Raw genomic sequence first — 27,482 nt, 5'->3', positions numbered from 1 at the left:
AGAAACCCAATTTTCAAATGGTAAAATGCAGGGGTGGGGAACTTAAGGCCCAGGGGCTGGATGTGGCCTTTTGCTTGCCTGTATCCGGCTCAGGACTTTCCCCCCGCCCCCGCCATGGAGATCCATGCTAGTGCCCTTCCCCATGCCACACTGTGGGATTGGAGACCACAAAATCGACTAGCCCGGGCACCCTCAAGGCTGTGGGGAGGCCATCTCAATGAGAGCTGGTTTTTGTTTTTGTTTTTAACTTCTCACTTGTGGGTGGCCCTCGACTGGCATAAAGAAATAATCCATGACTCAGCTGACTGTGAAATAGCAGTTGGTAAAATTATGTGAGGGAAAACTGTTGCAAAGGTCCATATTTAGAAGAACTTTCTGAACACTTCCACTGGTTCCACAAAATTTTTAATTTAGCCCTGCCACAACTAAAGTTCTTTATGAATTAATTATTATACATGGACATTAGCTACACTTCCTAAACTTCTACCTGCAGTAATTTGCATTTTAAAAATAGATAATGTGGCATGATATTGCATTAATGTAGTCACCTGATTAAGTTTTTCTTTGGACATCTGAAAAATCTTAGTGGCTATAAAATTTGGATGCTGAAGTTCAGAACTGTTCATTTCAAGAGTTTTGGGGTGGCTCACTGAAGGCAAACAGGCCAATGAGGAAAATTTGAATGTGAAACTTTTGAAAGCCTAAGAGATGGGGATGTACCTATCTCTATGCACTGAAGGGGGGACATTCCACTGCTTCTCAAAGCCATATGTACCCACAGCATATGCAGAGCAGGGCAAACTCCTGTCCCCTGTCCTGTCCCACAGCAAATATCTAAACAAAAAGGACATGCTCTCCACCTTTGTGTTCTTCTTTTCTACTTACCTGACCTATAGCGTTCATCCCGTGACCCTGAGGACCTGCGACGATGATATCGTGAGGAAGAGGAAGGGGTAACAGGAGTTCGACGTTCTTGCGGCAATGCCTGATCCACCCCTATATTAATGAAAAACAAATAGATCTGGCTGAATTACAGAAGTTTGTTGACAATGTAGATTTGAACACACAAAAAAGCAAACCATGTTCAGTCGCTAATTCCTATTGGTAAAAACCCTACTAGTATTTTGTCAGCTATTCTGGCTCAGTTAAGTGAATGGCGTTGATCAAGGCCAAAGGGGGGAAACTCCAAATTATGATTTTTTTTTAACTGACAAGTGATTCCTGTAGAAACAGTGTTCAGGAGGCTGTGTGTGTGTATATGGGCCAGGAGATATAAATGAGTACGATGCCATGGGACTAGAATTTGGAGCAGTCCTGGAATTGGTTAAAAATGAATCCTAAGTAAAGTGAAACAGTCTGTGCTGTAGCTACTGAGGATCAGGAGATCAAAAGGGACTGCACTGTACAGATGTGAATAACTCAGTTACTGTGCTTTTCCTTTCCTTTGGAAACAACGCTCTCCTGACACAATGCTACCTGCACTCTCTCAGCATTTCCAGCCCACATACTCTTCATTTAGGCTCCAAACACCCATCCCTTTTCCCCACAGTCACTTTCAAGAAAAAAAGGGTTTTCTTAAAGATTGTCTTGCATGGTAGAACTACAGTAGAACTGGTAGAACTACAGTAGCCTGCTACATAACTTGTCCAAGAAGCTAGAGTTTCTTTTTCACTTCTTTCCTGGGAAGTACAGAACTGCACATCAAATCTATATTGCTCTTTGACAATGTAAGTTGCTTAGGAGGACCAGTTTTCGTAGTGGTTTCATGTCAAGTGGAGGAGGAATCAAGAAACATCCCAGGAGTTTGGTCCAGACCTAATACTATGCCAACCACTTAGTAAATAGTAAGGAAAACATACTAATTCCACCCCAAAGTTCAGAGTTACAAACCCAAGCAATGTAAAAAAATGTAAAAATGTAAAAAAAAAAAAAAGGGGGGGGGGATTAACAGAGAAGAGTAAATGGGTAACAGAGGCAGGAGAAATCAAACAACTACAAATCGGTAGGTTATTGAAGATTAGGGCTAGAAGTGGGGAAACTGGTTATAGCTGGATGATAAACTGTATAGTCAACAATATGTAGTTGGAATAAGACCACTGTCATAATTTGTGACTATAGAAGTACCACTTATAAACAACCACAGTACTGTATTTTTCTTAGCATTAGTTAAGCCTAGAGGCACCAACTTTCTTAAAAAAATAAAATAAATGCAATTTATATAACAAAATTATTCTAGATTTGGGAAACAAACTAAACTGCTTAACCTCTCTTACATGCATAGGAATATAATGGGATATGCATCTTTTTTTTTAATTGACTAAACAAAGCATTCTATAAATAACTTGCCCTGAATTTCATGGCATTTCAGAAATTTTGATCAATGTTTCTGCTCCACTTGATGAAAGGATCTTTTCAGGCAAGGAGAATATGTAGACCTCAGAACAACGGCACCAATCATACTAACGCCCACTCCTTCTCTGAGCACGTAACTATTTTCTGTCTTTGTGCTTTGCTGCTGTATGTGGTGCACAGAGCCTCAAGAACACTCAATGACTGTTGTCACTATAAAAACAGACTAACACGATTACCTCTCTGAGACTGAAGTTTCAGAGGGGTAACCTTGTTTAGTCTGTAACTGTAAAAACGTAACAGTCGTCTTCATCTGAAAAAGTGGGTTGTGCCCACATCTACCCTATACATTTTTTCTTAGTCTCTAAGGTGCTGCAAGACTATTCTCTGAGACTGATGCACTATGGCAGGAGATACAACTGACCAGGTAAAAGTGCTGTCTGAGTCACTCTGGGCTTGTCTAACAAACATTATTTCACAGCATTATGGAGGTGTGAATCTAATCTTCTGTGTGTTATTTGTCCATCTGGACTATGCTGACATGTTTCTAGGCTAGTTCCTGTTTCTAGGCTAGCTTAAGAGAAAAAACTACAAAAGAGTTTATCCTCTACCATTTTCAGCTAAACACCGTAACTAGAAGGCAATTTAATATCAAAGTACTCAGCAACATATATTAGTGACTGTATAAAATGGCCTCTACTGTAGTAGAATACAGAGTGCAGGAAACTAAGCATCTACACACTTTATCTTCCATATGAGAAGCTGGAATGAAATCCTTACAAGAATATTAAATACCATGCAACGGAGGTCTGTAGTAAACTATCTGTGACCTGTCACATGCTGTAGTTTTTCCTGTAACTGGAAAAGGAACTTTTATTTCCACTAATTCTGACAAATTTTAATGCTCATTTTAAAAAACGGTGAATGAAAGTAGCATAAGTGATTGACTTACTTCCAAGTAACTGACTTTTCTCTGCTCTCTGAATATTTTTTTCAAAATATTCAAAAAATGTATTTTGAACAGGATTGTTTTAAATACAAAGATCCTAGAGCAATGCTCTTATAGGAACCAAGTTGTAAGTAAATGTTCTTCTCCATATTAGTGAATGTCTGCTTTTAAATCAAATGTTATCAGCTGTCAAATGCCTTTTCTAATGCATCTCCTGACTTTATCTTACAAAACAATATTGAGGAATATAATCTTATATTAAAGCTATTTAAGAAATATATTGTAAGTTAATGTCGTTCTCATATATGTATACAGAATGCATGAAACTAAAAGTAGTCTTCATACCCTTTTTCTCTTGTTCTCCTTCGCCTCCTCTTTCTTCCTTACCAGCTTTTACTGCTTCTTGGTTTTAGTTTAATTGTAGTGCTAAGGGCTTATAATGCATCCTCTGTAATAATACCTGCTTTGCCCTTTCAAATAGAGACAAAGTAGCTACTACAGGCAGTCTCCGAGTTACGCGGATCCGACTTATGTTACAAACAAGGCTTTTCTCGCCCCAGAGGACGGGAGCGGCAGGACGCCCAGATGTGCCGCGGTCTGCCACCCCTGTCCTCCGGGGCGAGAAAAGCTGCTTCCCGTCTCCCTGCTCTGCAGGGAGACAGGGAGCAAAGTCTTGGAGCATGCCCGCAGCGGGACAGCCCGGGCACGCTTAAGCTGTCCCCTTGCGGGCGTGCTCCGCGGCTTTGCTCCCCGTCTCCCGACCAGCACACCAGGGAGATGGGGAGCAAAGCCTCGGAGCACGCCCGCAGTGGGACAGCCACGGCGTGCCTGGGCTGTCCCGCTGCGGGCGTGCTCCAAGGCTTTGCTCCCCGTCTCCCTGCAGACCAGGGAGACGGGGAGCAAAGCTGCGGAGCACGCCCGCAGGGGGACAGCTCAAGCGCGCCCGGGCTGTCCCGCTGCGGGCATGTTCCAAGGCTTTGCTCCCCGTCTCCCTGGTCTGACCAGCAGACCAGGGAGATGGGGAGCAAAGCCTCGGAGCACGCCAGCAATGGGACAGCCGCGGCGCGCCTGGACTGTCCCGCTGCCCACGTGCTCTGCGGCTTTGCTCCGCGTCTCCCAGGTCAGCAGACCAGGGAGACAGAGCAAAGCCATGGAGGACTTGGGCGGTCCCGCCACCCCCGTCTCCCTGGTCTGCTGGGGGGGGGGGGGTGCAGCTAGTGCCCCCCCCCCCCCACAGCAGACCAAGCTTTTCTTGCCTACCCCTGGCGTAGAGCAGCTGGGGGCTGCCGGGTTGGTCCCGCAGCGCCGCTCCGGACCAACCCGGCAGCACCCCTGCTGCTCTGCCCCAGGCGCCCTGATTCAGCCGCTGCTGGTCAGTTTCAGCAGCGGCTGAATCAGGATGCCTGGGGCAGAGCAGCTGGGGTGCTGCTGGGTTGCTCCAGTAGCGCCGAGGAACCGCGCTACTGGAGCAACCCAGCAGCACCCCAGCTGCTCTGCCCCAGGCGTCCCCAAGTCAGCCGCTGCTGAAACTGACCAGCGGCTGACTACAGGAAGCCCGAGGCAGAGTTGCTCTGCCCCAGGCTTCCTGGAATCAGCCGCTGATCAGTTTCAGCAGCAGCTGACTTGGGGACGCCTGGGTTTCTTAAGTTGAATCTGTATGTAAGTCAGAACTGGCGTCCAGATTCAGCCGCAGTTAAAACTGTTCAGTTTCAGCAGCGGCTGACGCCAGTTCCAACTTACATACAGATTCAACTTAAGAAGAAACCTACAGTCCCTATCTTGTATGTAACCCGGGGACTGCCTGTACTGCTGTGTGATTCCCATATGCCTTCATAAATCAAACCTAATTCAAATCAACCATCAGGTTGATACAGGCCAAAGACTAGAAGTTAGGAAATTAAAATTTACCAGCAAGTCACTTTGCCTTTCTTTGCCGTTGCTATATTTAGAATGTGAGCTAAGGGTGCGATTCCCTTCTTTTACCTCTCATTGAACTAAAGTGAGTTTAAATAACAGTGTAGATACGTAACTACGGGTAGCGACAACAAAAGAGCAGCTGAACTAAGGGATGCATATACCCACTGTTGTATACTTAGTATGGCTCAGTCATGCTTGGTTCTGCCATGCCTCTGTTGCAGTTATTGGTGTTACTGAAGTTATATTGCTATTTATGCTTGTGCTAGCTGGATGAGAGATATGGAGAAATAAATTAAGATGCGAGAAAAGGAGAATAATATGCCTACCTTTGTACTGTAGACAGAGCCTAGATGTATTCCTAAAATGGGAATGATGTCGTTTAGGTGCTTTTCAAAGTCCTACTCTAAGGGAAAGTCATATGGGATTTGTGCTCTTAACTCACTTAGGTCCTTTTACAAATTCAACCCATACCCATCTTTGAAAAGAGCTTGCAGTCAATTGGCGAGTGTCCCCATAAATGTTAAATATTATTAGTGCTTGTAAAGTAGCTCTGGTGCTTCTTGTAAGATCCAAGAATCAGGCATTGAAGTCTTTACAACCAAACTATATTCAGTGCTACCCATCTGCATGACAAATAAAAAATGAGATAGACTTGTTTACCACCATTGTCTAATGTGAATAATGTGCACCGCTAAACCACATCAACCATAACTAGACTATTTTATATACAAAAACCCCTAATTTAATAATACAAATAAGGAGATGTTGCCTTTAATTTAAACAGAAAACAGAATTGGCAGGGTTCTTATATGCGAAACTGTTTCCTACGGCTTCTTTACAAAACACTTTTCCTTACAATTTCCTGCCATTCTAAACTGGTGGTGCTTCTGCACCTTGTTGTAGATCTAAGGGAGGAGCAGTTGATGCCATTATCATTTTTGTTGCACAGATTAATTTGACAGAATAAAATTGCTCTGGTGGCTGGGCTACTTTGTTACTGTCATAAATGGAACTATGAACTATGAAATTATGAAAAACAGTTTAGCAGAGACACAGCATTTGATTAAGAAAGAATAAGCCACCCATGTTCAAACTGTTAGCCTGAAAGCTTAATTGTTGACAACACCTTCTGTGTGAGCTGTGAATAAAGCAAGTTTTCTGACAACATGATGAAAATAAAATGGGCAAAAGAACAGCTTCCATCGGATGCAGGTCAGTTAGCTACTTTTCTTCTTGGGAGGGCTCTTAGCATACATTCAGCTGTCCACACATTCTCAATTGACTGACTAAGCTAAATCAACATAATCTTCAGAAAATTATTCTGAAAAACTCTAATGTAAGTAGAAATTATTCCATTTTCCTCCATGAGTTGTCAAAGCTATTCCTTGAACAGAAGCTATTGCAGGAAAGATCAAAGTCACCTCCCCCATTTTACAAGAGGGACTAAGTGAGATTCAAAGAATAAGTGGCAGGCATATGGTCATGATATAAATTGACATGGCAGACTGCAATCCTGGTCTCCTAACTGCCAAACTGATTCACAGCATCTCTCAGGCAAGTTATTTCATTCTGTCAAGGCTCAGTTGCTGAATCTGTAAAACAGGGAAGTAGCCCTGGTTTAATTCTTACATCCTTTCTATTTCCAAATTTAAGCACTTGTAAATGTCCAGTTTACATCTTGCCAAGCTATTTAAGGTCTAAAACAGTAAGTATGTGCTGGTCAGCATAGGGGCAGCTGCTCCATTCGTTGCTGTAACAAATGTAAAAAAACAAACAAACCGTAAATTAGTTTTTTTCAACTTGTTACAGCAGCAAACGGAGCTGTCATAGTATGGTATAGACACCCTCAACTCTTCCTGCAGTCAAGTGCTCCAAGGCTTATGTCTAATCCACTCGATCACAGTACAACTCTTCCCCTCCTATCCCTGTACCCCAGACAGAAAATACCCCCAAATGTTTTAGGGAAACTCACTATGTTTTTTCCTAATTTAACAGTACAAGAAGTGTGCTATGATTTTAAATTGGCTAGCTTCCATTCATCAACTAAGGGAAGAGGTACAAAGGTTCACAAAACCAATATTCAACTGTTATAAAACTAATTTAAAATGAAAATAAGACTGTGCACAGAACATCTGCACCTGTAATTGATGTTCTGGCAAACACTGCTTGAGGAAACAAAAGTTACATGGTACGATTGTTTTGTTTCCCCAAGGAAAAGTGACAGCAGCCCTGTTCTGAGACTACTGAATGCAAGCAACGCACCTCCACTACGCAATGAAAGTGAGGAAGGGCAGGTTTGGACATCCCTCTGCTTTCTATATATTATTATTAATATGTAACATCTTAATGATACAAAATGTAAATTATTTTATTCCCTGCAACACCCAGATAAGTATTATAATGAAACTGAGGCTGAAAGAGTTGCTCAGTGCCACAGACACAGCCTTCCATTAGACTGGATGAGAACTTGTTCATAGACCAGGTCTCCGAATCAATGAGCAATGCATTAACAGGAACCTCATAATAAAATCAAAGATCCACAACTGATTAGCCTTAGGCCTGACTATGGATTCTTCTTGTAGTTTTATTGTATGGATAACAATTCATCTGAAAATAATATTGGCGCATTCTGTAGGAGGGAACCACCTCTGCCACTCTGCGTGTAGAGTCACAGAAGTGCTGTTGGGGGAACTGCAGCTGCTCAGTTCCATCATAGAATCCCAAGAGAACCTCAGGTAGGGCCTTCTCCATTGAGTTTCTGGGAGTCTGAAATGCTCTCTGCATCTAGCTGTCTCTGAGCGGGGATGGGTAAGTTCCACAGTGAACCAGAGCATAAAGGAGTTAATGAATTATTCTAGAGACAAGAGCAAAAGTCAACTCCATTCCACATCATGTCTTGCCTGGACGGGGGAAACAAAATGGAAAGGAGGAAACTTTGGTGCATGTCCTCCCTGAACTCATGGAAGAAAGTGGTGACCTGAAAAGCCTAGCACTAGGAATCCTAGGTTCTTGGCTGACTTACTAATCATTTGTAAGAGTCAGCGAGCATTTGTGCTATTTCTTAGATTTCTACAGCACCATCCGCGGGGCTGAGTAACAGAATATGTCCACGTTGTATCCAGGAAGTCAGTGACACAGCCAGAATTAGAACCCCTGCCAGTCTCCTATGCTTTAATCACTTTATTGTATGAAACCTCCTCTGCAGCATCTACCCGGGAGAGGCCACGGACTTATTCGGTTCTTTTTAGTTATTTATAAGAACGGTGATTTTTTTTTACTTCATTCTTATTTGGACATGGTAGGTTTCCAAGTCTTGTTTTGGGCCATGCTATTCTTCCAGTAGCAATGTTTGTGTACTTCATTGTAGTAGATGTCCAGAGGCCTACAGGAGAGGGATGCTTATAAACAAATATTCACTTGTAAAATATACATTTATTGTGCTCACCAAAGCGAAAGTAAAAGAGGGGCCGGTTTGCTGCTGTGCTGGCTGCTCGCTCTCTAGCTGCTGCTTCCCGGATGTCACAGACCCCAATGTTGGCAGTGCGGAGCATTCTTCTCGCGGCTCCTTCACTGTGTTGCAGTCTACACCGTACCGCGGCAGCTCCATTCGCTGCTGTAACAAGTTGAAAAAAACTAATTAATTCATGTTTAGTTTTTTTACATTTGTTACAGCAACGACTGGAGCGGCTGCCCCCATGCAGTACAGCACACACACAGACACACAGACACTACGGTACACTCACGGAGCCACATGAGCCGAGTTCCGCTCTGCCAACATTTGTGTTAGTAATGTTAGCAAAGCAGCAGCAAGAGAGCTGAATGCTGGGACAGTGGGGAACTGCCTTTTGATTTACTTTCCATTTGACAGGCACAGAAGCAAAATATGCAGATCCTATCCCTTTCCCAAGCCCTGTCTCCCACTAAAACAGTATTGTGAAATTCAATACTATTGGTATTAATATTTCTAAAACATCCTCCCTTTATAATAGAGAGTTCTAGTATCAAACCCTATAAATATTTGCAGTTCCCCATGAAAACAGAGTACAAGAAACACATGAGTGATGTATTTGATCATAGGACACACATGTTCAAGAGGTCTTAAGAAGCACGTACAGCAGGAAGCCCAGTTACTTTATTATCCTATGTCCGTTTGAAGACAATTCATCTCCCCAAGTAGGAATGAGGAACCCTCAGCCATTCAGGTAAATAAAAGTTGAGAGGAAAAAATTCAAAATAACTCTTTACCAATTTTGTTTTAAAAATAATGGAGGGGAGGGAGAACAAAACAAACAGAAAACTACAAACATAGTGAAGACCTAAGACACAAATAATCATCCTTTCAGAAGGAATATACTGTAATGTCCTTTACTACAAAAAAATCATTCATTATAATGCTGAAACAATGTAGGGCCAAATTTCCCTCTCCACTTTTGCAGGCAAAGGGACTCAGCTCCACTAGATGTAGATGAAAGAATGCAAAAGGGTAGAATGCCATCTTTGCAGCACTGCTCCCCTCTTCCTCCAATCACAGGGAAGCCCCACTAAGTCCATGGCAAGATTTTGGAGGAGAGTGGGAGGACCCTCTCTTCCCTTTCAATATACATCAAGATTTCTACACCTAAATAAAGCAGCACTTGACTACTTCCTTCACAGAGGTCAATGTTGCATAGACAACAATCTCTGAACAATCTCTGCAGGAACTATAACAGTCGGTGAGGAGTCCAAAGAAGCACTAGTGAAAGAATGACTCTCTCCAGGAGTCCTGCCTTCCCTCACCACAGATTGCCAAACCCTTGCTCCCCGAGGAAAGAACTGGAAGGAATCTTTGGGTAGGTTCATCCTACAGGGTTCTCTACCTCATCTTTTTCCCTATTACATAGATTTCAGCGTTGGAGGATACAGTTTGGCCCTTAGATTGAAAGCACTTTGGAGAACAAGTTGTGAGACAGCAGGACACAAGTGGCTGTCCTCAGTAAACACTAATAATAGAACTATACATTATACCAGTGGGTGGTAGGTTTTTGAGAGGTGAGGAAAGGTGCACACAGGTTCCAGAGAAGCAGATTATGAAGAGTGCTGTATAAAAATCACTAGTTTAGTAAAAATGCAGAATGCACAGAAGTTTAGGAATCTTATAGTCTTATGGGATGTTTCGTTTGATCTGTCTAGTATTATAGCTGTTCCCACCAGCTAGCAAATGCCAAGCACACTGCCCAAATCATGCTACACTGTTCTGGATAGCTGGGACCGCAACAGCTCAGCCTGTAATGCCAAATTTCTTCTTCTTTTTTTTAATTAACATCTCCTGAACTTTGGGGGGCAGAGTCAATAAAGGCGAAGGACACAAAAACAGTATTTTGCTGTAGCATGTATGTGAGCAGATTAAACAGTAAACCCCAACCCATTCCTTCTGGCAATGACCTGGAATTTTGTAAAGGAAGACCTAACTATGGGCCATTGAGCAGTGCAGGTCCCAGGTGGAGCCACAGTCAGTTCAGTAGGACAAATACAAGAGTCTCGCATAGATACTATTACAAGACTAGGGCCTATGTTGATGCATATAAATCCATACTTGACTTCACAAGTCAATGGTTTCACATTAAAAAATAATCCATATATCATTGGAGCAGATGATGTGAAATAGCTCTTTCCTTATTTTATATCCAATTTACACATAGGATACTTTCAATGACGCATTAAACCAACATGCAGTAAAGTCAGTCTGAGTGTCTGTTTGTGCCTGTGAGTGAGTCTAGTTTTGATATTAGAGTGTATGTATAACATCCCTAGCGAAACAAGGAAAAGGTTAACCCAGATCTCTAGAAAGGATCATAGGTGCTTGCCCTTACTGTAGGAATCTTGCCTGAGTTTTGTAGTGGGGTGTGTGTGTCACTGTTACTACTGTCTTCCTCAAAAGATACACAGGCATGACAAACTTGGGATGCAAGTCTTGCAATGGAGCAAGGCCTAGTGCTGATAGGCAGGCCGTGATAAGCCTAACTCCTTTCCCCACTGTTCAGAGAACTTGTTTAGCTCACATTTTAGAGGGTTAGGGCAGTTATGTAGGTGTTTGTTTCCCTTCCCTGCAATAAATAACGACTACTGAAGACCCATGGCTAGTTTTATTTCCTGGCCATGTATATATGAGTATCCCATGGAATGTATGTATAAAATGTAAACACATCCAGGCAGACATATATATATATATATATACACAAAAAGATGGTTGGAGTTTTGTATGTACAATTCATAACAAAAAAAAAAAAAAAGGTTTCCTTCTGCCACAGATACTCCTGGCAATGTATAGATTTTTATTTTGGTAGCTATTTATACACTTGATAACTTCATACACTACTGGCACAACTATACACACCTGGAGGTTGTGGCAGGTATGCCCCAATTAATTTTGATCTCTTCTTTTCATATCCCTTCTGTGTGATGTCACCTGCCAAGAAAAGAAAAGGAAAATCAATAAGACTTGCATAAAGACATAGTCTAGCTGTTTAACGGAAGTACCATATGCTTCAGCACCACTGCACTGTCTGTTTCTCTTGACAATTATAATGAACAAATGAAAACACAGTATGATCATTCTACCCAGAAAGAGCTAATTTACACTAGACTCATTTTGGCAAGTGAACAGCTAGCCTTGATTTATTCCGGCAGTGGAGTCCAGAAGCATAATGTTTCAATCTCATTTTGATACGCTGTCACACAAGGCTTTCAAAAACTGCATTGGCCTTCATTAAATTAATCAACAATGGATTACATGGACTGCATGGGCCTGTAATGCCGAGCAAAACACATTACAGATTAGAAAAATCTCATTAATGTCACAAAATGCTAATCAAGCATGTAGGCCACAAAAGATTTCAGTGCCGCTATACTGCTGCTGAAACAAACATTTGGCTTAGTTCCTAAGCACTACTTTAAAAAAAACAATGCCTCAAACCCACCAAACATCCACTCTCAAACAGGATTATGTCTTATAAAGTGTCTCTGCCTAACTCTGCAATAAAGCATCTTGAAACTTCTGGACTCAGTTGTCCAAGGGGTTGAACATCCCATAAATCAGAACTGGGCACAATATGATCTACGGGCCAGATTCGGCTCACCAAGCCACCAAGATCTGGCCCATAAGAGACCCGCTGGCTCTCTGACTGCCCCACTCTCACTCGGCACTCAGGAAAGCTGACTGCAGGGCCATGTGCTTCTGTGAATACTGAGAGCCTGGGGGAGGGGACGAAAGGCTTCTCACACTGCTCCCACCCCCTGTAGCTCCCATTGGGTAATAACAGCTGGCCAATAGTAGCTGCCTGCTTGCAAGCCAGACAGCATGTGAAGTGCCCCTCCCCCTCATTGCAAATAAAGTTGAGATTTGAATTTCCCATACTTCATTTGCATAATGGCAGCCGCGCGTTTTCAAAAACGGGCTTTTCGAAAGCAAAACCACCGTCTAGATGCAGTGTGGAGGGGGAGGGGAAGAGAAGCTAGTAAAACCACCATCTAGACACAGTTCTTTTGAAACCCCCCCCCCCCCCCCGTTTTTGAAAGAACCATAATGCCTGAAAAAAAAATGAGTTTACAGGTTTTTTCGAAAAAAGGTTAATCATAGAATAATAGGACTGGAAGGGACCTCGAGAGGTCATCGAGTCCAGCCCCCCGCCCTTAAGGCAGGACCAAGCTCCGTCTACACCATCCCTGACAGATGTCTATCTAACCTGTTCTTAAATATCTCCAGAGAGGGATATTCCACCACCTCCCTTGGCAATTTATTCCAATATTTGACCACCCTGACAGTTAGGACTTGTGGGAAATTCAAATCCCGGCTTCATTCACAATTTATCTCCCTAATTCACATCCTTCTTTCGAAAGAGGGATGTAGTCTAGACATAGCCACAGTGTTCTCAGGAGCAAATATGGCCCCTCCAGCTGCTGTGAGCAGTACAGGGGCATGGAAGGCAGAGACCCTGGTTAAGGAACCTGCTGGGCTGCTGGCTGGGAGCCACTCAGTAAAGCTCTCCCAGCCAGAGCCTGCACCCCAGCTTCTCCTTCTCCCAACCTTCTGCCCCCATCCTACTGCTACCCCATATAACCCAAACCTTTTGCACCACTGCTCCAGCCCCCACACATCTTCCCAGACATCCCCTCCTATACCGCTCCTCAGATCACAGACCCCAGACCTTGAACCCCAATCCATTACCCCTGATCATAGCCCAAACCTCTGAACCCTCTCCTGTACTCTTGCCCCAGGTTACAACCCCCTTCCAAATCCTGCACTCCTTCCTATACCCCAGTTTGCTGCCCAAGGTCACAATCTCCTCCTTCATCCAAACTCCTTCCCAGATTCCACACCCTAATCCCTTACCCTAAGCTCCCTTCTGCATCCAACCTCCATCCCAAGCCCCTGCACCTCCTTCATTAATAAAATGGAAGAGTGTGGCCCTCAATCATTCACAAAAATTGTGGAGTGCCCTCCCTCATCAAAAAGCACTGCCCACCCCTGCCATAAATGCACTTAATTGATAGATCTAATTACTGCATTTGCATTTTCCACAGATGACAATTTTTGAAGATAAAGAAAAGGTGTTTCACACTGAAAGGGCAGAGGGGAAGATACAGGAAAGCACATTTTTTTCTGTCTAATTAAAAGTGAAGAGAGATCTGAATACTGAAGTTTGAATACAATTCTAGACCTATTTCTATTTACTGTTCAAAATATTAAGTTAAAGTTAAATAAAATATTTAAATTTTGACTTTTAACAAAAATAGATGTTTAACTTCAGCATGTCTAACTCCCCAAATATTTAAAAATGTGATAGGTTTAAAAATCAAAGAGATTTTAAATAAAAAAGAAATACAAATGGGGGAGAGAGGGCTTGTTGATTACTACTGTAGGAGCCTTTGAGGTGCACTTGGGTTCATTTTCAAACTTTGCTCTGTAACTGTAAGGGCTTCAAATTTACTTACAAATAAAAAATAGCAACCTTGAGATTCTCACATAGTCATAGGATTCCAGGAGCTGAAGCATTTAAGTACAATATCAGCTATTGTGGGACACATAATAAAGCAGAGGATTAGTAATCGTGACACAAATATCTCTTAATATCAATTGGCAAGGATATGCAGAGAGGTTACAGGCCTCTTATGGGAGGAAGAGCCTTACTTGGAGGGGCACTTAAAATGTTTGTTTAGATGTCCAGGCAGCCTTCACTGAGAAAGTAAAAACACAGAGGTTTTGCTTCATGAAAAAGGGATCTCAGATAGTCCAGGGTGAAAATGCTGATGAGACCTTTGGATGAAATAAAATTTCTTTAGGAACGAGGTGAATCTCTTAGTAAAGTTTAGTCTCTAGAAAGCATGTTATTTTGTTTTTACACGTAACCATTTGTTTCCAATATTCTTGCTCACTCTTACTAGAATCTTGAATCTTTGATAATCATCTTATCCTTGGTTTCCCTATAAACCTACTTATGAGCTGTGTATTAAGCGAAGTGGTGGTCACTGAATAAAGGGCTTGACTCAACCTATTCTGCTATGAATATGTGCTTAAGCAGTAAGAGCTGTATAGATGCAGCTTTTGGGACTTGGTCAGAGACTACTAAATTTATTTTGCATGGACCTAAAAGCCATCAGTAACCGTCATTAGATGAAAGATACTTTCGGTAGTTGCATAGTGTCAAGGTTTTGACTGGTCAAAAACAACCCTGGCAGCTCTAGTCACCACTGCTGACCAGCCTGTTACAAGCCCAGTCGGCAGCACAGCAGGGCTAAAGCAGGCCCCCAACCAGCCCAGCTCTGTGTGGCTCTGTGAAGCAGCTGGCACGATCGATTCTTAGGCGAAGGGGCTATCACCCTGAATGTTAGCTCTGCAGCACCCATTAGTCAGGAACCATAATCAATGGGTGCTGTGCTGGAGGCACTTGCAGGCAGGGGCAGGGTGCAGAGTTAACTGGCTTCCAGGAGCCAAATGAGGTGAGTGCCGCTGGGAACCCATGCCCTAAACCTCTGCCCCAGCCCTGAGCTACCTCCTACACCCAAACTCCCTCTGCACCCCAACCCCAGAGTCTGTACCTCCTCCCACACTCCATCCACCTGCCTCAGTCTGGAGCCCCTTCTCACACCCCTAGCCCCTCAGCCCTATCCCCCAATGCTCTCCTGAATCCCAAACCTCTCATAACCAGGCCCTGCCCCAGAGTCCATACTCAGAGTCAGAACCCTTACTTGCTCCTACACCTCAGTCCCTGCCTGATGAAAATGCGGAGGGGAGATAGAGTGGGGGAGGGATCTTGGAAAAGGGGCAGCATAAGCGTGGAGCTTCAGAGAAGGGGCTGGGGAAGGATTTAGGTTTTCTGCAGTTCGAAAGTTGGAAACCTTGGAACTTCTTTAGGAAGGGTTCCCACCCAGTGACCTAGAGGCAAAGGGCCCCATATCCTATTACTAACACTCTACGCCACCCTCTCCCCCCAAAAACCAAAATGAAACAAAATAAAAACAATACTGAAAAAAAATTCCCATTATGTTAATATTTCTTACATTTAGACTAGTCAGAAATGTGAATTCTGCACAGTAATCATCAGCCTCTCTTAGACTAGTCAAAGAAATGTATTGTGCATATTACTGCATTAAAATGGTCTGGCTATGACATTTATTTTGATTTTAAAAAATAAAGAATTTACACCAATTTTCCTTTTGAATTTGATGAAAACAGATTAGCAAGCATTTATCATACATATCAATATTGAATCCAGACAGCTCTCGCTCATTCTGACTGCATATTTCTTTTCACTTTTATTATTTTACTAGAAGATTTACCCAGCATTGCTCAGATCCCTAATTCAAATAAATTTATTTTTCTTCATTTAAATCATAGCTCTTGGGTGGGGTGTTCAGTATGCAGGCTGCACCAGGGAGAGAGGACAACCCCAGCCTGCTCATTGCAGCAGCCTGGGACCAGGTTAAATTAAATTAATGGAGATTGCCTATCTCCTAGAACTAGAAGGGACCTTGAAAGGTCATGTCCAGTCCCCTGCCTTCACAGCAGGACCAAGTTCCATCCCTGACAAATTTTTGCCCCAAATGGCCTCCTCAATGATTGAACTCACAACCCTGGGTTTAACAGGCCAATTCTCAAACCACTGAGCTATCCCACCACAGCCATTATTCCTGCAGCCGGCACAGTTGGGAATGGGGTGCATGTCCCACAGCTGGAGGAACAGTCATACAGACAAACTCTCTGAAATACACAGCAGAGAGCTATCCCCTTTCTCCACTCTCAACAGGACTGCTGCTCCACTTTGCTAGGTGTAGTACTGTTGTTTCTTATACAAGAAACTGCAGACATCATGTTATTTAGAATACTGATTTGTCTTCTACGCATATGGGACATATACATGCAGGTGTCCAGTATTCACTCGGACAGTCTGGTATTTTCATCTCCTGTCCAGTAAAAAATTTTTAGAGAATACCGGACACCTGAGATATCCGGTATTCTCTGAATTTTTCCCCAGCTAGGAGGCGAAAATGCTGGGCACGTGGCAACCCTACAAACACTCAGTGCCCAGCCTTCTGCCCCCCCCCCCCCCGCAGCCCCCATTACCCCCAACCCTCTAACCCCATGCTTACCTGGTTCCCCAAGGCTGCCGGCACAAAATGGCTGTTGGCCAAAAGACCTTAGTGCTCAACCGTTCCCCTGTTCCTAACCCTGCACTCACTCTTAAAGGGGACATACTTTTTTTTTTTTTTGGGCTCAACAACTTTAGTCTTCCCTCACCTTCCCCCTCCCACCCCCCAACAGAATTTTTTCCCAGTTTATTTTTTGGGGGGAGGGAGCTGGTTTTTGGTATTTTTGTTTCAACTATCTGGCAACCCTAGCTTCACATGTTGAACACTGCTCTTGTAATCTCATGCATTTTCAGCCATACAGTTTCCTTTTAGTACTTCTTGTACCGACACTGGCCCTTATGTCAGGCAAATTTCTTTAAAAAAAACCATAGGTAATTTCTATTGTTGCAGAAGAGAAGTCTGCAAACACTTGTGTTAGAAAAATACACTGGTACAGAAATAAAGAGAACAAGTAGTCTCTTTGATACCAAAAAAACCCACCAAAAGCAAAAACAAAAAACCCCATCAGCTGTTACCCACTGTCCATTACATGTTTACTTTCATGTTTTTGGGGTTTTTTTTGCACTTCCTCCCCTTCTATTCATACTTCTGAAGTACACTAAAGAGAAGGAAATATTTTTTGTGGAAGAAGACTAGTGAAAAAACTCCACAAAAAACAAAATGGAAGCAATTAAATACAAAACTATTTGGGCTCCTTGCAATTAGTAGCAAGATTCTACTTTACACCCTTTATTAATTTTAAACAGACAGAAAATCATCACTGCCCTGGCAACCAAATCTCAAAAACATGTGAAAGCAAAAAATAAAAACATTAACTATGCACTATTGATATCAGTATTATAGCCTCGAAGAGGATGGAAGTCAAATGTGCCGTATGGTGTGGGGGTGTGCACAGAAACAATTTATCAGGATTACTTTTTATACTGTTTAAGATAGCCAGACATCAGAACAGAAACACTGACTGACCAACCATTAATTTTATGAATTAAACTGGTCAAAAGCTAACTGAACTCTCCCAGTGCTTTTATCACAACTCTTTTTTTTTCCAACTAAAAATTAATTTCTGAATGTCATGTAACAGTGATTGGACTAACCTAGCCCAGGATAGGGACTAAAGTTTGTCACCTGGAAAACATCTGCTGGACTACATTTTCTTTCAAAAAGAGAGTAAAATACATGTTGCCCTCCATTTTTTAATTAGCTCCTTTCAACTCAAAAGATCAGTGACATAATGAGCAGGTCAGAACTTAGACCTATCATCTGTGCCTATAGTATGCTCACGTAACTCCGATTCTCTCAGGAACTAGGATTTCATCCATGAGTATCTTTGCTCTTTTCAGTGAGCAGGCACTATAAAGAACTAACCTATTTTCCATGTGAGTATTTCCAAAACCATCATTCCTAAACATTTCAACTTCCTACATATGTGCATGAATAAACCAAAGCAAGACAATGGACCAAATCGCATGGAAATGGAAGAGAACCAAAGACGTGGGTTTTTTAATGCAACCTATACCAAGAACAGAGCAGGTCAAAAGATTAGAAAAAAGCTTAGTAAAAATGTCATTGAAATACTCTTACACTTCTTTTTTGGTCAAACCTCGACACTAACAACAACAAAATATGAAAAACTGAATTGGGAAAGTGTTGACCATTTCTGCTTATGAACTAATTAACATTATCATAATTATGGTGTTAATATTCTGAAATACTCCACTGGGATTATTCTAGAGAGAGTGGGAAAAATGCTGGTTGTACGATCCAAGTGACAATGTTGAATGAATGAAATGTTATCACTGTTTCAAATGTTATCACTGTATCCCATTGTTCAGTGGGATAGGTCACAGGATGTGGAATCTGGAGACCTGTACTCTATGATCTGGTCTTTGTTGATTCATTTAAAATATCTATGCCATATCTCTCCCTATTTTTCAAAATGGAAGCTGCTAATGCTCACTTACTATGAGCATATGATATCTATGGACAAAATGTACCGAGTGTTAAATATTCACTATTATCCTATTAATATTTTGTGAAGTTTAAGTTTGGTGAAGTTTAAAGTTAATGTTAAATTTATTTGGCAGTATCTTAAGTGACCTTTTATTTTTTCTTGCTTCGAATTCCTCCTGAATATTCTTCAGAGATTTACATGTATGTCTTCTCTATCCTACAAATGTAAAAACTACATTTTAGTTTTTTCTGTTCCTTAACAAAGATCATGGGGAAGGAAGGGGTCAAATTCAGAGATGGCATATAAGGTAAATGTCAGTAAACAAGTAGCAGCAGGCAAAGGGTACCTTACAGTAATTTGTGAACACTGAGGTTGTAAATTACAGGCTGAGGAGTTGGAATAAAAACATGTAATATTAAAGTAGCTCCCAAGTCACTCCATCTGGCTTCCTAGCAAATAAGCTGTACCACAGCTTACAAGTAACATTTCAGTTTGACCACAAAAGTGAATTTTCCACTTTCATTTTGATTCAAAGTATCTACAAACAGCATCGTCCTCTCTCCCCTAATGCACTTAGAAATGTAAGTTTTAACCTAGCCAGTCAATCAGAAACATTAATGCCATAGATGCATGGCTACCAGTGCTTGGCTCAAAGGAAGTGGAGCATTTCAGAGTAAAGGAGGTATCTCCGTACAGAGTCTTGTTTCACACTGTAATATCAATTGGCTGATTCTAACTACAAACATGCTGCAAATGTGGATTTAGGGGTTAATGAACATAATATAATTAAATTAATGACCACAATATAATTAAACTAAACATCTTTGTGGAAGGAAAAACACCACAGCAGCCCAATGCTGTAGCATTTAATTTCAGAAAGGGGTACACATAAAAAATGAGGAGGTTATTTAAACAGAAATAAAAGGGTACAGTGCCAAAAATGAAATCTCTACAAGCTGCATGAAAACTTTTTAAAGACACCATAATAGAGATTCAACTTAAATTTATAACCCCAAATTTTAAAAAAAAAGCATTAAAAGAAAACTGATAAAGTAAAAGAAACAATGAAAGGCAAAAAGGCATTGTTTAGAAACTGGAAGTTAAATACTAGCAAGGAAAATTGAAAAGAGCATAAAGAAATCAAAGTGTAAAAATATAATTAAGAAGGCCAAATAAGAATCTGAAGAGCAGTTAGCAAAGACACAAAAACTAATTTACGCCCCCCTCCCAAAAAAAAAACTTAGGTACATCAGAAGTATGAAGCCTCCTAACAATGAACAGCCAGTGGGGCTACTGGATGATCCAGATTCTAAAGACAATAAAACCATTGCAGAGAAACTAAATGAATTCTTTGCATCTGTCTTCCTGGCTGAGGACATCAGGAAGATTCCCAAATGAAAGCCATTCTTTTTCAGTGATAAATCTGAGTAACTGTCCCAGATTGAGTTGTCATTAAAGGTGCTTTTGGAACAAATTAAAGAGTAATAAGTCACTGGGACCAGATGGTATTCACCTGAGAGTGCTGAAGGAATTCAAATATGAAAGAGCAGAACTACTAACTATAGTCTATAAGCTATCATTTAAATCAGCTTCTGTACACAATGACTGGAAGATAGTTAATATGATGCCAATTTTAAAATGGCTCCAGAGGAGATTGTGTCAATTATGGGCCAGTAAGCCTAACCTCAATGCTGGGCAAACTGGTTGAAACTCAGTAGAAAACAGTTTTGTCAGATATATACATGGACAGACATTGTTGAGGAAGAATCAACATGGGTTTTGTACAGGGAAATCATGCCTCACCAATCTACTAGAATTCTTTGAGGGGGTCAACAGGTATGTAGACAAGGGGGATCCAGTGGATATAGTTACTTAGGGTGCATCTACATAGCAGGGCTTAACTCAAAATAAACTACACAAGTTGAGCCATGTCAATTGCGTAGCTTACTTTGAAATAGCTTATTTTGAAACTGGGAGCGTCTACACAGCACTTATTTCAAAACAGAATACTCTTCCTCCAACTTCCCTTACTCCTCATACAATGAGCATTACAGGGGGTGGAGTAGGAAATCCTCCTGCTTGACAGCATTTCAACATTATTTCAAAATAACTGCCTGCTGTGTAGATGCAGTAACACTAGTTACTTCAGAATATTATACTCACTTACATTTTAAGAAAGCCTTTGGCAAGGTCCCTCCTCAAAGGCTCTTAAGCAGAGTAGAGGTACCATGGGATAAGAGGGGAGGTCCTCTCATGGACTGGTGATTCATTAAAAGATAGGGGGGAAAAGGGTAGATATAAATAGTTTTCAGAAAAGAGAGTGGTTAATAGTGGAGTTCACTGGGGTCTGTATTAGGACCAGTCCTTTTCAAAAAAGGCATACATGATCTTAAAAAGGGGGTAAACGGTGAGGTGACAAAATTTGAAGATGTTACAAAACTACTCAAGATAGTTAAATCCCAGGCAAACTGTGAGAAGAAGGATCTCTCAAACCTGGGTGACTGGGCTACAAAATGGCAGATGAAATTTAGTGTAGATAAATGCAAAATAATGCATGTTGGAAAATTAACAGAATGTTGGGAACCATTAAGAAAGGGACAGATAACAAAATATCATACTGTCTCAATATACATCCATAGTACACCCACATCTTGAATAGTACATGCCAATGTGGTCGTCCCATCTAAAATAAAAGATATATTGGAATTGGAAAAGATTCAGAAATAGGAAACAAAATTAATCAGGGGTATGGAACAGCTGCCCTATGAGGAGAGAGAAATCAGACTGGGACTTTTCAGCCTGGAAGAAAAGGGGGGGAATATTGAGGTCTATAAAATCATGACTGCTGGAGGTAAAGTTAAAAAAAAATGTTTGAACAGGTGAGACTACCATTGGATTATATTACCAAAAATAACACTATTTCATGTAAAATAAATAAAATAAGTTGCTTGGGTCTTTAAAATTGTTTCTACTCCTTCTCACAAGACTTAGGGATTGCTAAGTAAAATAATAGGCAGCAAGTTCAAAACAAACGAAATGAAGTATTTCTTCACACAACACACAATCAGCCTGGCCAGAGGATGTGGTGAAGGTCAAGACTATAACAGCGTTAAAAATAAACTAAATAAATTCATGGAGGATAACTCCATCAATGGCAACTAGCAATGGTATCCTGTTTGTCAGAAGCTGGGAATGGGCAACAGAGGATGGATCACTTGATGATCACCTCTTTTGTTAATTCCCGCTGGGGCACCTGGCATGCACCATTGTCAGATGACAGGATTCTTTGGGCTGATTCCATATGGCTGTTCTTATGTTCCTAAATGTTCTCACTGACTTCCATGAGCGATTCGGAGACAACCTCTGATAATCAGTTTATAAAGCTGTCCAACCACAGATTTGGGTGACTAACTCTAGACAAAGTTTGAATATTTTGGCCCTACCATCCAATCCTGCAGTCAACAAGGAAAACCGCAAAAGATTTCAACAGGTGCAGATTGAGTCCATGTATGTCTGAGCCAGTTTTAATGTAATACACATATTATACTCACTTATATTAAGTTAATTCCTTCAGTAAAATAAGACATTGTATGCACATACTGCATCTTTTAGAATGTGTTCTTTAGACTAACAGTTCTACTGTTGATCCTAAGACTATTAATCTACTTATCACTAGCACCAATGTTGTAAAGAGGATACATTAAAGGATTTTTATTTTAAAAAGCATCTATTTTTCCTTGGCTTCAGAAAAATGTTTGAATCTTTCAGAAACAAACAAATAAAAATCTTATACACACCAGAATTAAATTCTGACCCTTGTGTTAGGCTGCACAGCACAAGAGATGTAAACCAAAATACTAAAAGCAAGTGTAACCCACTCACCTAGTGTGGTTACTGAGCAATGCAAGTGGTACCGAGACCACAGCAACAGTTAACACCATGAGACCTCTACAGGATGCGCTGGGAGCCAGCTGGCTTTTAGCTCAGAGGGTAGATGCTCCTATACTCTGCTTCAGAGGTCCCAGGTTCACATATACCTGGTGGAAGTTACACAAGGAACAAGCAAAACCTTGCTTAAAACGCTGACAACCCAATGTAAAGTTCAGTGACCTTGAAACCAGACTGAAGTTGTTGTTTCTCATAAGACATGCATACTACAAAACAACCTGTTGGAGACTGGCATTTCAAATGAGTTCAAGATGTTTATGAACAGTCTCAGAAGAGTAAATAATGAAATCACATCTCTCAAATCCAGGTGTTACACAGCGGAGTCCATGGGCAAGGCTCTTTATTTTCTCTTTATTTATTCTCTTTAGCTTCAATTTTTGGTATGAATTGTTTACAGCTGATGACTCAAGTTCAGTGTCAGCATCTTGGCAAGAGGGATTGAATGAAACAAAGCTCCTTATAAATTGAATTGTGACTCATTTATTTCTCCCACTCATGATGCAGACAGTCTCTCTGACAGGGCTTCCAAAAATATGTGAAGAGACAAAGGATTTTGTTTTGGATGGAGAGAGTAAAAATATACTCACATAAATCAGGTTTATTTAATAGCTTAATGTACATTAATGAACTAAAAATATATAACAAGCTTCATTTGTGGTTTAGAAAGCAAAACAAAAATGTTTTTGGAAGAAAACTGCTAAACCGAACTGTTCAGAAAACTTAACTGGATTTAAATACTAGCATTACAAACAATACAGTAAATTACAATATTACTCAAGGGCCTTCATAGAAAACAAATTTTAGCTCAAAGGTTTCACAGTGATTGTTTTATTCACATTTTGCTGTCTCCCCCCCTCTCTTCCCCCCACTTTGTTCTTCTAAGTTAGAGGCAAAGCATAACATGGCTGGATATAAGTGATAGGTAAAGTGCTGCAGTCTGTAATATGCATTAGGGTTTCCAAAAGATACTCACGAAATCAACCAACCAAAAATGTTTCAACAGGTAATACTGATGATGGATTTTATTACCAAAACTAACAATATTTTTCTCACAAATAAAAGAAGTTGCTCAGGTTTTTTAAAATATTTCCGCTCCTACAGAATTAGCTTGTTACTCATTTAAAAATAAAAATTAATATTGTACATATATTATTTTTGTTTTACATACAGTATTATATATTTTAAAGCAGATAAGTCAAACATTTATCTTTTTAAGGCAGAAAAGAATTCCTGGTATATTGCTTTTTTCTCCATCCTGAACACCCTCACCCTTCCCCCAAAGCCTTTTTGATGAGTTTTCCTACTTACTTATGGACTCAAAGATTTCTGCACATTTTTTCAAAATCCAAAACATGCTTGGCTCTCATAAAAAGTATCCTAATTTAGGCCAGTAGAAACACAAGAACTCCATATAATTCCATATCCCTCATTCAAGTTCTCTCATATTCTGAACATCTCACTGCAAGTAGAAACTGTCAGAATTAGGATGGGCAGCCAGCACTTACGGACTTTTGCTGAAGATGTAAATGCTTTAAGGAAAGAGAAACGTATGATCTAGAGGCTTTTTACAGCTCTTCAACAATGGAATATTTGTGAAGCATTGCTTTTATGGCTGGGATTAATGTAAAGTAAACAGAGACAAGCTTAATGGTGAATGTTTCCATTCTCAGTATTGAAGTTTACTTCATTATTTAAAGCTTTAACGACTACTTTATTTAATGAAAGCAATCATTGCCATTTTTGGAATTTTATGGCTGATTTAGGACCTTTCATAATATTGTTTTCCTTCTTTTGTAAGGTTTACCAGTGCCCCTGGAAGTCCATATCTACTCTGCAGCTGCTGGAAGCTCATCTTTCATCTCTCCACAAGTTTTTCTGTTGCCCAATGGGCATTTGCCAGTTTTAGTTATGTTCCCTCTGCCACTAGCACATACACAGCGAAATAGTCACATCCTGATAAAGATAATGAAATATAATTTTGAAATATGTACATAAGGGTAAATATAAGTCTGTATAATGTTACGTGACAGATGTGTTCAAAATTTCAATTTAGAAAATTATTGCTAAAGCAAGATATTATGCCAATAATTTTATGTAATATTATTTAGTATTTATATTACATGCTAGTCAGACATCTCAATTAGCAATTAAGATAGCATCATGCCAGTGATCTGTTGAATAGGCTTCTGATTCTCCCCCAGCCTCCAAAAAACTTGTTTTTAGCATATTTGGATTGGTTTGATCCAAACTTTGTAGTAGGAAAAATGCTGAAAAAGCTAATAGTTAAAAGTGTGTTTTAAAGTTAGACACATTATGCCTCACTAGATGGTAAACCGGTAACTCCATTCTTAATTACACTTACAGTACTGCAAGCTTTTCACTTTGAACAAGATGAGTGTGGTTTTTGGTGTGAGGTATAGATATGCTTGCAAAGAAAGTCAAATGTGATTTCCCTTTAATGTTCCTCATAGTATTTTTTCTATTGGCTTTTTCAGCATTTTGCCTACTACAAAGTTTGGATCAAACCAATCCAAATATGCTAAAAACATGCTCAGCTGAGGCGGAGATGGACTGCAAGTGACAAATGGACAACTTCTGAATTCAACTGCCCTGTCATCCTTGATTTTAATACCACAATTTTATATAATTTTGATGCAACTAGTGATGTGAGGTGAGAATATTCTCTGGCGAATATTCTCCGAGAACGAGAATATTCTGAGAATATTCTCCAAAAGATTATTTCCCAAGAATTTTTGAAAATTTTCTAATTTTTCATTTCCTCTTGAAATATATTGCATTCAACTTTTAGAACGCCCTGAATGTTGAAGAGCTTTCTTGATTATTCAAGATAGTTTGAGAATGTTATAGAACGTTCCAGAATGTTATGGAACTTTCTAGAACATTCATGAGTTAGGAATTCTGACTGTTATGGAACTTTCTGGAAGCATCACAAAAAGTATATAAAGAGGCAATAACACATTTATTCTCTTTTGTGAAAGGTGTAATTGTGTTTTCATCAGTATGAAAAGAAGAACTAAGCCTAAAAGTGATGTGTGGGATTATTTCCTTCATAAAACAGTTAAAGACAAAGTGTTATATGAATGTAAGTACTGCAAGGCTGAATATATCAGAAATGCGACAAGGATGAGAAAGCATATTTCCAATTGTTTGAAGACTCCTGCTTACATCAAGAAAAAGGCAACAAAGTTCTCAGAGTCCAGAAGCAGATCACATCAACCATCAACTGCTAGTGAATTTACACTATAGAACACTGTGATAGTGCTAGTGAATTTACATCACCACCTTCCACATCTAGTTCAGCCAAGGTGTGTCACTTTGATTCTATGAATGAAACTGAAAACAAAGTTTGGATGAATTTTTTGCACGAGCTATATTCTCATTGGGATCTCCTCTTTCACTGGTTGAAAAACGAAGATTGGATTACTTTCATGAAAAAATTAAGACCTTACAAGATGCCATCTAGGTACACACTTTCTAACAAACTTTTGGAAGCTGAATATCAACATGTTGATGCTCTTATAAAAGCAAAAATTGCTGAAGCCTCTTCTCCTGCACTGCAGTGTGATGCCTGGAGCAACCGAAGAAATGAATCTGTTATAAATGTTATTATATTAACACCCCAACCAGTGTTTTACAAGACAGTGGCAACCGATGTTGAATGCCATACTGCTGAGTATATGGCATTCCGTATGGAAGAAATAATGACAGAAATAGGCACTGAAAAATTTGGAAATATTTTTTCTTGCTTTCTTTACAGCAAACAATTATATAATATTATAGCTCTAATACTAATCTTAGCAGAACATTAGAAACCAGCCTTGGAATAGGTCCACCAAATTACTGAGTCCCACCTCTTGAATGAAGAATTTATGTTGATATGCTATATTTGATAGAATACTGAGGTTGCTTCAGAAACTAGGTGGGGTAATATGAAGGTATGGGGCTTACAGAAAATACCATGAGTGTAGAAAAAAGTTATTCATAATTTTGCTTGCTGACCATCACTCAGTCAGTGACTTCCATTACATTAAAATGCTCCTTCAGATTAATTATGCAGAAATTTAAAAAGAAAAATCATAGAAACAATTTTTAAAAAATTAACACTAGCTAGGTCTTGATAAATTTTCTGTCACTGAAGCCAAAATATTTGAGGATATTGTAATACATCTCAAAACTAGAAACAGACAAAACCTGGTTTTGGTAAATCCGCATTGATTTTAGTTTTGCAAACCAAGAAGAGAGGTGGTTCACATCAAAATGTCTTTTCATTCAAACTATCAAAGCTAGAGAATAGATATTAAAATATTTTTTCTAATTTTGGTTCATCTCTGATTTGAATTATGCCTGATGTTGGAATGTAGAAATTGAGACTCTTGCCTACAATCTCACAAAAATAAGGCAACTGAATCATGTTTTACACCAACATTTGCAATTCAGCCAAGATTATAAAATACTGTTTGTTGACTTGTGTCCTCCTACAGTCACAAATGCAGGGAGTAAAAGCTATAATGAATGGTTATATAAAAACATCTAAAATACTTTTCATTGCACTACATGATAAAAGTAGGTCAGACACTTAATATATCTTTTCTGCTTTCTCAAACAGCCAGAAGAAGGGATGGCAACTTTGATTAAGTAATGATAGAAATGTAGCCGTGTTAGTCTGGGGTAGTTGAAGCAAAATGCAGGACAATGTAGCACTTTAAAGACTGACAAGATGGT

General features: G+C 40.2%; 1 protein-coding gene across 6 annotated transcripts in view; it reads right to left on the bottom strand.

Moving 5' to 3' along the window:
• Window positions 1–27,482, bottom strand: part of DIP2C (disco interacting protein 2 homolog C) — a 516,114-nt gene that overhangs the window by 215,408 nt on the left and 273,224 nt on the right. For 4 of the 6 annotated variants that reach the window (XM_006111894.3, XM_006111897.3, XM_006111899.4 and 1 more), the window contains exons 2-4: window positions 11,589–11,660; window positions 8,661–8,828; window positions 886–996 (exon numbers count right to left, since the gene is read on the bottom strand). In XM_006111894.3, the coding sequence (XP_006111956.1) occupies window positions 886–996; window positions 8,661–8,828; window positions 11,589–11,660 (351 nt within the window). The remainder of the gene's footprint in view (window positions 1–885; window positions 997–8,660; window positions 8,829–11,588; window positions 11,661–27,482) is intronic. The other 2 variants (XM_006111900.3, XM_006111901.3) reach the window with 1 other exon arrangement.

Source organism: Pelodiscus sinensis, chromosome 2, assembly GCF_049634645.1.
Source record: "Pelodiscus sinensis isolate JC-2024 chromosome 2, ASM4963464v1, whole genome shotgun sequence".
Taxonomy (NCBI): domain Eukaryota; kingdom Metazoa; phylum Chordata; order Testudines; family Trionychidae; genus Pelodiscus; species Pelodiscus sinensis.
This window is presented reverse-complemented; position numbering and strand designations above follow the sequence as displayed.